The 13,768-nt window shown below is 48.0% G+C and overlaps 1 protein-coding gene across 1 annotated transcript in view; it reads left to right on the forward strand.

Annotated features, from left to right (window-relative positions):
* The first annotated feature begins 628 nt into the window (after positions 1 to 628).
* Positions 629 to 13,768, forward strand: part of Znf341 (zinc finger protein 341) — a 63,216-nt gene continuing 50,076 nt past the window's right edge. The window contains exons 1-5 of the mRNA XM_013010687.1: positions 629 to 854; positions 5,782 to 5,892; positions 9,726 to 9,922; positions 10,884 to 11,033; positions 13,322 to 13,573. Coding sequence (XP_012866141.1) covers positions 629 to 854; positions 5,782 to 5,892; positions 9,726 to 9,922; positions 10,884 to 11,033; positions 13,322 to 13,573 — 936 coding nt within the window. The remainder of the gene's footprint in view (positions 855 to 5,781; positions 5,893 to 9,725; positions 9,923 to 10,883; positions 11,034 to 13,321; positions 13,574 to 13,768) is intronic.

The raw sequence follows: 13,768 nt of genomic DNA on the forward strand, positions 1-13,768 counted from the left end.
TCGAGGCCCGGAACAGCCGGGGAGCGGAGGCCGGGGGTGGGGGGTACAGGACCCGGAACAGCCGGAGGGTAGAGGCTGTTTGCTGGGGACAGCCGGCCGGGAAGTGCCGGGGTGTGGAGGCTGGGGGTGGGGTCCGGGCTCGGAACAGCCGGGAAGGGAGGCCTGGGGGGTGGGTTTCGAGGCCCGGAACAGCCGGGGAGCATGAGACCCGGAGCAGCTTGGGGGGGATAGAGGCTGTTTGCGGGGGACCCTGGGCGCGGAACAAGCGAGGCTGGCCAGCCCAGCGCGGAGAGGAGGGCGCAGGGCCGGAGCAGCCCGGGGCCTGGGGGCGGCCGCGGGAGGGTGATCCCGCCGAGAACAGCCGCACCCGGGCGGCCGCGAGGCTGCGCGCGCGCCGGCCGGCGGGCCGGGGAGGGGCGGGGAGGTCGGGGCGGCCGGGTCGGTGGAACCCGACGCCCTCACCTCGGGAACTTCTCCGAAGTACATTGTGTGTCTCCTGCTGGATGTAGAGTCTTAAATCTGCAGGAGAGAGGCGCCGCCTGCGTGCACTCCCTGCGCTGAGCCCCCAGACCCAAGCCCGCCGACCCTGGGCGCGCACCCCCTCTCCCCGCCCAGGCATCAGTTTTAAATGCAGAGGGAGAAAGGAGACCGCTTTGTGCCCGGCGCGGTGCTCTCAGATCCAAGCCCCCCGAACACTACCCAGTGTCGACTGTGTGCTGGGATCTGCAAGCTTGTGGGAGGCAGCACACCTCGAGCCCCTCCGTGTACACCTGCTGGGGAGTGGGGTCGGGTACACGAAGTAGATGCTGCGGATACAGGCTCGAGAATGTTCGTGGAGGGCTGTGCCGAGACAGGTGTGCAGCTGGCATGCACAGTGCAAGTGGGCTGCACTGACCGATTTGAGTCCTGCAGGTCTCAGAGATCTGTCATCCTAGCTGTTCCGGAGGCTGAGAGCTGAGGATCAGCCAGCCCCAGCAGAAAAGTGCCTGTAGACTCTTAGCTCCAAGTAACAAGAAGGAAGCCGGAAGTGGCGGTGTGGTTCAAAGAGGTAGAGTGCTGGCCTTGAGCTGAAGAGCTCAGGGACAGAGCCCAGCTCCTGAGTTCAAGCCCCACTACTAACAAAACGAAACAAAAGCTCTCAGCCACTTCGTTTTCTTGGAGGATCAGAGCGGCCCCCAACTACAAGGGGTTCCGTTTTAGGAATCTCACTTAGCACAAACACTTAGCAAGATACAGGAACCTCTCCCTACTGCGAGAATATGGAGAAATTATACAACCAACATTGGGGGTGGGGGGAAACAGATGAAGATTAGCTCCACGGTGATAAGCTGCAGAGTGATGGGTGTGGAGGGTCAGAATGGGGGAGAGGGGCTCCCCAAGGACCTACTTTTTCTTTAGTTGCATTGTTGACTATTTATTGCAAGAATATGTTCGTGTCATGAGTAATGAAATTAAATGAGAAATCAGCTGGAGATGCTCAGTGTTTGATTACATGCTTAGTATACATGGGCCCTGAGTTCCACCCCCAGCACCAAAAATAAATAAAGGGTAGTCAGTTCCCTAGGACATTAAGATGCCTTCTTGGTGAGGAAAGGGCAGCAGAACTGGAGATCCAGGGGAGAGGATGCCCAAGGGACCCAGGCAGAGGTAATGGCATTTGCAAAGCCCTGAGAGAGCCTGATCTCCTAGGATTCACGGTTCATGTGGGGACCAGTCCCCCACATGCCAAGGCCTCCACTGTGTGGATGAAGCTCTGAACTTTATCTTGGGATCAGTGTGGAGATAAGAAAAGGTTTTCAGCAGGGGACCACACAAGCTGATGTATGTTTTATAAAGTTCTCTCACCCCCTGGGCTGCATCAGAAACAGACGGGAGAGGGCCAGCCTGACAGACAAGAGGTGAGTGAGGAGCCTTCCCAGGTTGAGAATTGATCTTGGCCTTGGCTAAAGGACATCAGAGAGGATGAAAGAGTAGATTTCTGATGTATTTGGGAAACAGAATAACCTAGATTTGCGAAAGGTCTAGAAATGGACGGGGGAGAAATAAGGGGAGGAAGAATGATGAGGTGCCTCCCAGGGCTATGTTTGAAAGGAACAGACATAGGGGGCGAGGGATGACAATTATGGTGACAGTTTTAGACAGTTGGTGTTTTATTTTGAATTTTGGTTTAGGAATCTCAGCAGGCAATCATAAGAAATTATAGACGTACAGAAAATCATAAGAAATTATAGACGTACAGAAAATCATAAGAAATTATAGACGTACAGAAAATCATAAGAAATTGTAGAAGCTGGGCACTGGTGACTTATTCCTACAATCATAGCTACTCAGGAAGCTGAGATCTGAGGATCACGGTTCAAAGCCAGCCTGGGCAGGAAAGTCCATGAGACTCTTATCTCCAATAAACCACCAGAAAACTGGAAGTGGCACTGTGGCTCAAATGGTAGAGCACTAGCCTTGAGCTGAAGAGCTGAGGGACAGTGCCCAGGCCCAGAATTCAAGCCCTATGACTGGCAAAAAAAAAAAAAGAAAAAGGGTGATCCCAAGAATCCTTCCTCAGTTTCTCCCAGGGATAACACCTTGTAACACTAGAGTATTCACTCTCTACCTGTCAATACCGCTTAGCTCCACCTTGACCTGCTATTGTCCAATTAGTGTTCAGCTATTGTTCTTCCCTCCTCTTTCCCAGTTTCCCAGACTCCTGGCAACTGTGAATCTTGTTTAGAATTTTGAGTTGGGGGTGAAAGTGACACAGGCCTGCAATCCTAGTTATTTGGGAGACAAAGATTGGGAGATTGTAGTTCAAAACCAGCTTGGGCAAAAATACGTTTGTAAGACTATCTCAGCCAATGTCTGGATATAGTGATACCAATGTCTGGGTATAGTGGTATGTTCCTGTCATCTCATTTGGGGGGAAAGCACAATGGCTAAGCTCAGAGGCCAGTAACTCGAGCCCCTCTGGGCAGGATCTTAGCCCAAGTTGTCATAGACAACTACCTGAAAAATAACCACACAAAAAGGGGCTGGACAGCCGGGTGCCGGTGGCTCACGCCTGTAATCCTAGCTACTCAGGAGGCTGAGATCTAAGGATCTCAGTTCAAAGCCAGGCCGAGCAGGAAAGTCTGTGTGACTCTTATCTCCAGTAAACCACTAGAAAACCAGAAGTGGCACTGTGGCTTAAGCAGTAGAGCGCTCGCCTTGAGCTGAAAAAGGCAGGGACAGTGCCCAAGCCCAGAGTTCAAGCCCCACGACCAACCAAAAAAAAAGGTGGGGGGCTGGAGCTGGGCACTATGGCTCACGCCTGTAAACCTAGCTAATCAAGAAGCTGAGATTTGAGGATCACCATTTGAAGCAGGACAATCCATGAGACACTCATCTCCAATAAACTACTCAGAAAAGGTCATATGTGGTGCTGTGGCTCAAGTGCTAGCCTTGACCAAAAAGAAGCTCAGGGACAGTGCCCAGGCCCTGAGTTCAAGCCCCAGAACCAGCAAAAAATAAAGGGAGGGGCTGGAGATGTGCTTTTAGTGGTAGAACACCATGTATGAGGCTCAGAGTTCAATCTCTAATACCACATAAATAGAAACAACTTTTTTTCAAGAGTACAACAGTAGACTCCTAAAGCACATAACCTTTTTTTTTTTTTTGTACCACTATTGGAGCTTGAACTCAGGGTCTCATGTTCTTGGATTTCTTTTTTTAAGGAAATCTTTTATTTATTTATTTATTTACTTATTTTTTTGGGTCCGATCGTGGACCTGAACTCTAGGCCTGGGTGCTGTCCCTCAGCTTTTCAGCTCAAGGCTAGCGCTCTACCACTTGAGCCACAGCACCACTTCCAGTTTTTTTTTTCTGCTTATGTGGTGCTGAGGAATCGAACCCAGGGCCTCATGCATGCAAGGCAAGTGCTCTACCACTGAGCCATCTTCCCAGCCCCATGTTCTTGGATTTTTGTGTGTATTTGTTTGTTTGTTTTGCTCAACACTGGTGCTCTATTATTTGAGCCACACCTCCAGAAATTGCCTTTTACTGGTTAATTGGAGATGAGTCTCATAAATTTTTCTGCCCTGGCTGGCTTTGAACTGTGATCCTTAGATTCCAGTTTTCTGAGTAGCTAGGGCTGCAGATGTGAGCCACCAACACCTGTCTAAGCATATAGCCTTTGGGACTCACTTTTTGCAACTTCCACAGCTCCCATTCAAGTTGTAATTTGCTTCTTTTTATTGCCCAGCCTTCCACAGTGTGGGTGTTGCACACGTTAAGCATTCACCCACTTCAGGCTTTCTGAATTGTTTGGGGGTTTTCACTATTTTTGGGGGGGGGTCCGGTCGTGGGGCCTGAACTCTGGGCCTGGGAGCTGTCCCTCAGCTCTTCAGCTCAAGGCTAGCGTTCTACCACTTGAGCCACAGCGCCACTTGCGGCTTTTTCCTTTTTGCTTATGTGGTGCTGAGGAATCGAACCCAGGGCCTCAGGCATGCAAGGCAAGTACTCTACCACTGAGCCACCTTCCCAGCCCGGTTTTCACTATTATACATAACAATTCTGTAAGTATTCACATATAGATTCACATCCAGTTACTAAAACTTGATTTTATGTATGTTCAGAAAAGCATGAACCCTAGGTTTGAAGCTCTCAATCTTGGTCTGCCCAGGGATGGTGCAGGAGGGCACAAGGGAAGAATACAGACAGAAGGAATCCTAGATAGCAAGATTTAGCAGATGGACAGGAAGAGAGATGACAGGCCCAGCAAGATGAAGGAGACCCAGGCAGGATGTACCTAGAGCCAAAAAGCATGGGTTTCATGGCATATTGATGCCATCAGATGGTCTTTGGTGGAAGGTGTGGGCTTAAGTCCCACTAGAGTGGGTGGGAAAGGTTTGGAAGTTGGCCCACTCAACCATTATACACTAGATGTTGAAGGGAACACACTGTGAGCCTTGGGGTATGGGTAAGTAAGAAGGGGTCATACCATGTCTTAGAGGGGTTGTATGACTTGGGAATAGAGGCAGCCATGAATAAGCAGTGGTTCAACCTGTCAGTGGCTGAAAGATTGTCTCTTTCACAGAAAGTCCACAGGAACCACTCAGGCTCAAGGTTGGTTTTGTTTTTTGTTTTTCTGGGGGGGCAGGCTAGGGTTGCTGGGTATGAACCTAGGACCTTGTATCTGCTATGCACCTGCTGGGCCACTGAGCTGAGCTCGTAGTCCTGTGCCACAGCTCTATTCTGGCCTTTTTTTGGTGCTTAATTGGAGAAAAGAGGCTTGCAGATTTTCCTGCCTCCTGGCTTCAAACTGCAATCCTCAGATCTCAGCCTTCTGAATAACTAGGATTTCTGGAGTGAGCCACTGATGACTGGCTGCTTTCTGGCTTTTTATCCCTAGAGTCCCTAGAGTTTGCCCTTGTGGTTCTGGGTAGAATTCCGTGTTCCCATTTTATGAGGCAGAATGGGAGATGGAAGCTGCCTATACCACCTTCAAGTCTCTTGGGCCTGCATGTGGTCCTTTCTAGCTGTGAGAAGCTGAGGAATTTAATCTTTATTCCAGGACTGTTTCCAGCCCCATATCTTGTGATATTAACACTGAAATAGGGGGAGACTTTCATCTTCACACAGGTGACCTGGTGGTGGGTCTGGCCTATACAGGTGAAGTCAGAGCAGATGCTGGGTCCAGCTTCTAGAGTCTGTGTTACGTTTTTTACTTTGTGGCAGTACTGGGATTTGAACTCTCTGGACAGTTTCTCTGCTATTTGAACCACTCCCCAGACTTGTGTTTCCTTGTTCCAGGAATGGACAATCAGACTGTTTTGGCTGTGCAGTCATTATTGGATGGCCAAGGAGCAGTCCCCGATCCAACAGGCCAAAGTGTCAATGCCCCCCCTGCCATCCAGCCCTTGGGTGAGTATCTGCTTGGTGAATGTTGGGAGCTGGTATCATGATATGGGAATGACAAGAACCCCAAAGTCATTTCCCAGTTTCCCTTTTATGGAGAGAACGTTTGGTGAGCCAAACTCCTGAGAGGACTTTTTTAAACTCCCTGTTCTCTGTGGTCAATTATACATCTTATGGGTGTGTGTGTGTGTGTGTGTGTGGTCAATTATACATCTTATGGGTGTGTGTGTGTGTGTGTGTATGTGTGTGTGGTCAATTATACATCTTATGGGTGTGTGTGTGTGTGTGTGTGTGTGGTCAATTATACATCTTATAGGTGTGTGTGTGTGTGTGTGTGTGTGTGTGTGTGTGTGTGTGTGGTGAGCTAAACCCCTGAGAGGACTTTTTTGAACTCCCTGTTTAAGTTCTCCGTGGTCAATTATACATCTTATGGGTGTGTGTGTGTGTGTGTGTGTGTGTGTGTGTGCGCGCACGTGACAGTACTGGGACTTGAACCATGACCTGGGTGCTGTCCCTGAGCTTCTTTGCTCAAGATGAGGGCTCTATCATTTAGGCTACCACTCCACTTCCTTTTTGGTTAAAGATAAGAGTCTTAATGAACTTTCTTGCCCAGGCTAGCTTTGAACCAGATCTGATCCTCAGATTTAAGTCTCTCTCTCTCTCTCTTTTTCTCTCTCTGTCTCTGTCTGTCTCTGTCTCTGTCTCTCTCTCTCTCTCCCAATCCTGGGGTTTCAATTCAGGGCCTCGGCACTATCCCTGAGCTTCTTTTGCTCAAGGCTAGTACTGGAGCTTGAACTCAGAGCTTGGACACTGGATTTTTTTTTTTTAAGCCCAAGGCTATCACTCTACTACTTGAACAACAGCTCCACTCCACTTCTGGGGTTTTGGTGGTTAATTGGAGATAAGAATCTCACAAAGGGCTGGGAATGTGACTTAGTGGTAGAGTGCTTGCCTAGCATGCATGAAGCTCTAGGTTTGATTCCTCAGCACCACATAAACAGAAAAAGCCAGAAGTGGCACTGTGGCTTAAGTGGTAGAGCACTATCCTTGAGCAAAAGAAACTTAGGACAGTGTCCAGGCCCTGAATTCAAGCCCCAAAGACTGGCAAAAAAATAAATAAATAAGCAAATAAATAAATAACAATAATAAATAAATCTCACAGACCACCTGGGCTGACTTAGAACCATGAGACTCGGATCTCAGCCTCCTGAATTTACAGGCATTTACAGGATTTACAGGCATGAGCCACTAGCACCCAGCTTGAATCTAATTTCTATAGCTCCTGGCTATGTGCTGGGCCACCTCTCTATGTCTCAGTCTCCATATCTGTGAAAATGGGAAATGTCCTACCTCATAGAATCTTACACAAGTACTTGGGATTCAGTTCCAACTCTTTTTACAACAGTTATTACAGTTTCTGTGGGATTAAGGCCCTGAGTAGGCAGTTGGGTGTCTTTCTTTTGACTGCTATCCTCAGCATGTGTTCCAGAAAAGCTGCCCAGCTCACTCATGAAGGGACAAAGAAAGTCAAAGTCACACTGTATTATTATTATTTGCCAGTCCTTTGGCTTGAACTCAGGGCCTGGGCACTGTCCCTGAGGTTCTTTTGCTCAAAGCTAGCACTCTACCACTTGAGCCACAGCGCCATTTCCAGCTTTTACTGTTTATGTGGTACTGAGGAATCAACCCTAGGGCTTCATGCATGCTAGGCAAGCACTCTACCACTAAGCCACATTCCCAGCCCTCATTATTTTTATTTTATTTTGTTGTTTTGAGATGGAGTCTTACTAGGCCCCAAACTGACATCCTACTCACTCATGAAGAGTGGTGGGATTATTTTATTGTTGTTGGTTGTGGGGCTTGAACTCTGGGCCTGGACACTGTCCCTCAGCTCTTCAGCTCAAGGCGAACACCCTACCGCTTGAGCCACAGTGCCACTTCTGGTTTTCTGTAGTTTATTGGAAATAGGAATCTCACAGAAGGTGGAGGGGAGGTGGGAGGGCAGGGACGGTAAGGGGAAACGGGAGGAGGCAAGAATGCTCCATAAGAAATGTACTCATTACCTTGCTCGTGTAATTGTAACCCCTTTGTACTCTGTATGGTATTTAGCCCGGCGCAGGAATACTAGCTACTCAGGAGGCTGAGATCTGAGGATCAAGATTAAAAGCCAGCCCAGGCAGCAAAGTCCATAACACTCTTATCTCCAATGAACCATTAGAAAACTGGAAGTTGTGCTGTGGCTCAAGCAGTAGAGTGCTTGCCTTGAGCTGAAGAGTGCAAGGACAGCGCCCAAGCCCAGAGTTCAAGCCTCATTACCGACCAAAAAAAAAAAAAAAATGAATCTCACAGACTTTCCTGCCTGGGCTGGCTTTGAACCACGATCCTCAGATCTCAGCCTCCTGAATAGCTAGGATTACAGGTGTGAGCCACCTGGGCCAGGCGAGTGGTAGTATGGGCTTATGCAGCCTTACCCAGCTATATCCTTTCCCTTCAGAGGAAAGTTGCATATATACCACATTTCTTTGCTTACTCTTTTGCTCAGAATTGAGCCACATGACATGCCCCGCTGCAAAACAGGCTAGGAAACATATTCTTTGGCTAGGAAGCCATGTTTCCTGCTAAAATTTGTATTACTGATAAGAAGATATAATCAAAATTAAATAACTAAATGGGAGGATGTAGCTAGAGGTAGAATGTAAGATCCTGGGTTCAATCTCTAACACCAGATAAAAAATTGTTTTAATTCAGTAACAATGAGACATGAGAAGAAAATTATTTTAATTCAGTAACAATGCTTTAAGGTTTTGACCAGTATATATGATTGAGGTAGGTCCTTAGTGATGTGTGCTATTACTGTAGTTAGTCATTTTGTTAGCTTTTCTTTCTCCTGTCTACCTTTCTCCCTTTCTCCCCTTCTCCCTTTCTCCTTTTCTTTCTCCCTTCCTCCCTCCCTCCCTCCCTCCCTTTCTCTCTCTCTCTCTAGCTCTGTAATACTGGAATTGGAATTAAGAACCCTGTGCTTCCTAGTTACTCTACCACTTGAACCATGCCTCCAGTCCTTTTGCTTTCATTATTTTTTATTTGAGTCTCACTTTTTGTCCAGGCTGGCTTAAAACTCCATCCTCTTATCTGTACTTCCTGGGTAGTTGGCATGGCAGGTACATGCACCACCATGCCCAACTTTTTATTGGTGACGGGGGTGGCAGGGGGGTTGGGGGTGGGTCTTGAAATTTTTTTTGCCTGCTCAGCCTTCTGAGTAGCTTGGATTACTGGCATGAGTCATGGAGCCCAGCTTCAGTTAACTTTTCATTCACTCAGTCAATGTCCATTGAGGCCTACTTGCTCAATGGGTAGCACAGCTATGGTGATAAGACACATTTCCTTTCCCAAGGGGATGCATAGCTTGATAGGGATGAGAAAACTGATAGGCTAAGTGGGACACAGATAGGAATTGTGGCTGCAAATTTTCCAAAGACCTCTTGGAGGAGTGGCGCCTTGCAGAACCAGTTGATCTGAGAGTTGCAGCTGGGCATGGGGAAGCAGTAGATTCAGAACCATGGGGAGGTATGATCCACTAGTGGCTGATGAATAAATTCAGGCAGGATAAAGGTTCTGAATTTCTCAACTGAATTTTTCAATCAACGCCCCTGCTAGTGCTGTGGAAAACCCGAGGCTGATATTTGACACAAGCATGGCTGGTCATGGACGGCTTCTGATTCACTGCTCTTGAGCTCAGCCACAGCCTCCTGGTCCTCGCTGTGTTGTTTTCTGACTTACTCTTGCTTTTTCTTGCTGTTCTGCTTTGGCCCCTTGGCACTGCCCCACGGTCTGACCCCTAGATGATGAGGATGTATTTCTCTGCGGGAAGTGTAAAAAGCAGTTCAACTCACTGCCAGCGTTTATGACCCACAAGCGGGAACAGTGTCAGGGGAATGCCCCGGCCCTGGCCACAGTCTCCCTGGCTACCAACAGCATCTACACACCCTCAGCAGCACCAGCCACGGTCCAGCAAGTCCCACCTCCTGCCAATCGCCAGGTATATTCATTGTTTCTTTGTTCAGTCCTTCAGCAGGTTTTGTGAGTGTGAATGTGTGTGTATGGGGGGCGGGGAAGGGATGGGGTACTAAGGCCTTGTGCTCCTGCTTGGCTTTTTCCCTCAAGCCATACCTATACTTTTGGCTTTCTACTGGCTTATTGGAGATGAGAGTCTCTTGGATTTGTCTTCCCTGTCTGGCTTCAAAAACCATAATCCATGAGCTGGGAATGTGGTTTAGTGGTAGAATGCATGCCTAACATGCATGAAGTCCTGGGCTTGATTCCTTAGTACCACATAAGCAGAAAAAGCTGGAAGTGGTGCTGTGGCTCAAGTGGTAGACTGCTGGCAAAAGAAGCTCAGGAACAGTGCCCAAGCCTGAACTCTAAGCCCTGGGACTGGCAAAAAAACAAAAACAAAACAAAACCCCACAGTTCTCAGGTATGAGGACTACAGGTGTGAGTTACTGTCACCCAACCCAACCCTGGCTTTATGCATTATTATATATATATATTTTTTATTTTTTTTTGTGGCACTGGGTATCAAACCTGAAGCATTGCACATGCTAGGCAAGCACTTTGACACTGAGCTACATCCCAGCCCATGCTATTTTAAATCTATATCCTCTAAAGATGGATATTTAGGTTGTTTACAGTTATTCCAAGGCTGGAATTCTGTGACTGTGTTAGTATTTGCCTACAATGGAAAGCAGGAGGCATTATGGTTGGATCATAAGATGTATGGCTTTCAGAGGAGTGTTACTCATTCTCATTTGGTAGATGAGGATTCAGCTGAGGTAGATGACTTGCCCAGGCCCAAAGCAGGGACCAGCAAAGGTGGCAGTGGACCCTAGGTCTGTAGGTCCTGAGAAACTAGGGCTTTTGCACTGTTCCCTCAGCTTCCTGCCAGAGCCTCAGATGTGTCTCTACCTCTTGCTGTTTTTTTTTTTTTTCTTGCTGTTTAGATCTCCACATATATCACAGTGCCCCCATCCCCACTGATCCAGACCCTGGTGCAAGGGAACATCTTGGTGAGCGACGATGTGCTCATGTCCGCCATGTCAGCCTTTACATCCCTGGACCAGCCCATGCCCCAGGGGCCCCCACCTGTGCAGGTAAGGAGCCAGTGGGCTTCTCGCCTTGTATGTACTGGGAAAATCTTACATGGTCTTGATCTCAGGTTTGCATATTAACCTCTGCAGATTAAGAATCTTGTAGAAGCCAGGAGCTGGTAGCTCATGATAGTAATCCTGCCTACTCAGGAGACAAAGATCTGAGGATGGCAGTTCAAAGCCATCCTGGGCAGGAGAGTCCGTGAGACTCTTCTCCCCAATTAACCATCTGAAAACTTTGTGGCTCAAAGTGGTAGAACACTAGCCTTAAGCATAAAAGCTCAAGCCCTACAATTGAAAAAAAAAAAGGGTCTCTGTCTCAGCTTCCCCACACAGAGGGGTTACTCTCCATCTTTCCTTGGGCTGTTCCTGCTATGGGGGGAAGCTGCTATATTGGGGTTCAGTTTTTTTACTCCTGTCTTAGTCTTTTTCTTTTGAACTCAAGGTCTTGCACTTTTCATTGGCTTTTTTGTTCAACTGGCACTCTACCATGTGAACAACATCTCTACTTCTGGCTTTTTGCTGGTTCATTGGAGAGAAGAGTCTCATGGACTTTTCTTTTTTTTTGGGGGGGGGGTCCGGTCGTGAGGCCTGAACTCTGGGCCTGGGTGCTGTCCCTCAGCTCTTCAGCTCAAGGATATCGCACTACCACTTGAGCCACAGCGCCTCTTCCGGCTTTTTATCTTATGTGGTGCTAGGGAATCGAACCCAGGGCCTCATGCATGCAAGGCAAGCGCTCTACCACTGAGCCACCTTCCCAGCCCAGTCTCATGGACTTTTCTACCCTGGCTAGAACCAGGATCCTCAAATGTCAGGATCCTCAGACCTTAACCTCTTGCAATCAATGAGGATTACAGGTATGAGCCACCAGTACTTAGCAACTCCTATTTGTTTTTTTGTTTTTGCTTTTTGCCAGTCCTGGGGCTTGAACTCAGGGCCAGGCACTGTCCATCTGCTTCTTTTGCTCAAGAATTTGCACTCTACCACTTGAGCCACAGCGCCACTTCTGGCTTTTTCTGCTTATGTGTACTGAGGAATCAAACCCAGAGCTTCATGAATGTTAGGCACTCTACCACTAAGCCACATTCCCAGCACAGCAACTCCTGTATTATTCTTTTAAAAAAAATATTTTTGGCCAGGTGCTGGTATCTCACACCTGTAATCCTAGCTACTTAGGGGGCTGAGATCTGAGGATCACAGTTCAAAGCCAGCCTGGGCAGGAAAGTCTATGAGTCTCTTATCTCCAATAAATGACCAGAAAACCAAAAGTGGCTCTGTGTCTCAAGTGGTAGAGCGCTTGCCTTAAGTTGAAGATCTGAGGGACAGTGCCCAAGCGCCCCATGACCAACAAAAAATAAAATAACATAAATAAATATATATACATATGCATATATATACACATATATACATATACATATACATATATATATATATATATATATATATATATATATATAGTTACTAAGGTGTTATACAGAGGGGCTAGGTAGTTAGGTAATTAGTACATTTCCTGTTTTGACAATGTCACTCTTTCCCCTTTCCTTCACTTACCCCCAATTTAGAATTTTAGATAAAATTGAAAAACAAAAAACAAAAAACCAGCCTGGTACCTGTAATCCTAGTTACCCAGGAGGTGGAGATCAGAGATCCGAGGATCATAGTTGGAAGCAGCCTGGACAGGAAAGTCCATAAGACTCTTATCTCCAGTTAAGCACCAAAAAGCTAGAAGTAGAGCTGTGGCTCAAGTAGTAGAGTGCTAGCCTTGAGCACAGAACTTTAGAGAGAGCCTAAGTCATGAGTTCAAGCCCTGAACACAGCACAAATAACTAAATACCACATAGTGGCTTCCTGAGATTTTCTAATATACCTAAGGAGCAAAATTGCACACGCCCAGAGGGGAAGTAGGCATTCTTCCCAAACTGTGCTGTTGGCACTAGGAAAGCTGGACAGAGTGGTCAGTGTTGCTGGGTAGATAAAACAATCTTATCAAGCCAAGTTCTCTGACGCCCATGAAGAGCCAGCCCTATAAACAGGCCCCTCATATAATGGCAACATTAGATGTCCCATTTAACCCTTTTCTGTACATACTGGGCTGGTTTAGCTGACACTCATAGGGAAGACAGCAGCATCAAGCTGATCACCCCCCAGGTCTGGAATTCTCCAGAGCCCCTTCCTCTGAGCTGCTGTGTGAGTAGCTGTCTTTGCACAGGCCAGCTACTGGCAAGGTCCTGCGCTGCTGATCCAACACGCGGCTATCAACCTTAATGCTTTGATTTCTTTTCTGATTGCAGAGCAGCCTGAACATGCATTCTGTGCCCAGCTACCTCACCCAGCCTCCACCTCCTCCTCCACCACCTCCGCCTCTACCCCCACCCCCACCCCCTCAGCCTCCACCTCCACCACCCCAGAACCTGGGCCCTCCTGGACGCCCTAACCCTGGAGGGAATGGCGTGGTAGAAGTATACAGTGCCACTACACCTCTGGCTGGGAGCGGAACAGTGGAGATCCAGGCACTGGGGATGCAGCCCTACCCCCCTCTGGAGGTATGTGGAGGTAGAAGGGCAGGGCGGGGGGGGGGGTAATGGGGAACTAATCATGGTCATCATCACACGAGAACCAGCTGTACGCAAGACACCGTGCTGGGGTGTCCTGGGGAGCAAGACCCCACCCCAGGCTTCGTGGAGTGCCCACCTCATGGGAGAACTTGAATCAAAAATCCTATGTACAGATAGAAAATG

This window comes from Dipodomys ordii, unplaced genomic scaffold (assembly GCF_000151885.1).
Source record: "Dipodomys ordii isolate 6190 unplaced genomic scaffold, Dord_2.0 Scaffold13, whole genome shotgun sequence".
NCBI lineage: Eukaryota > Metazoa > Chordata > Mammalia > Rodentia > Heteromyidae > Dipodomys > Dipodomys ordii.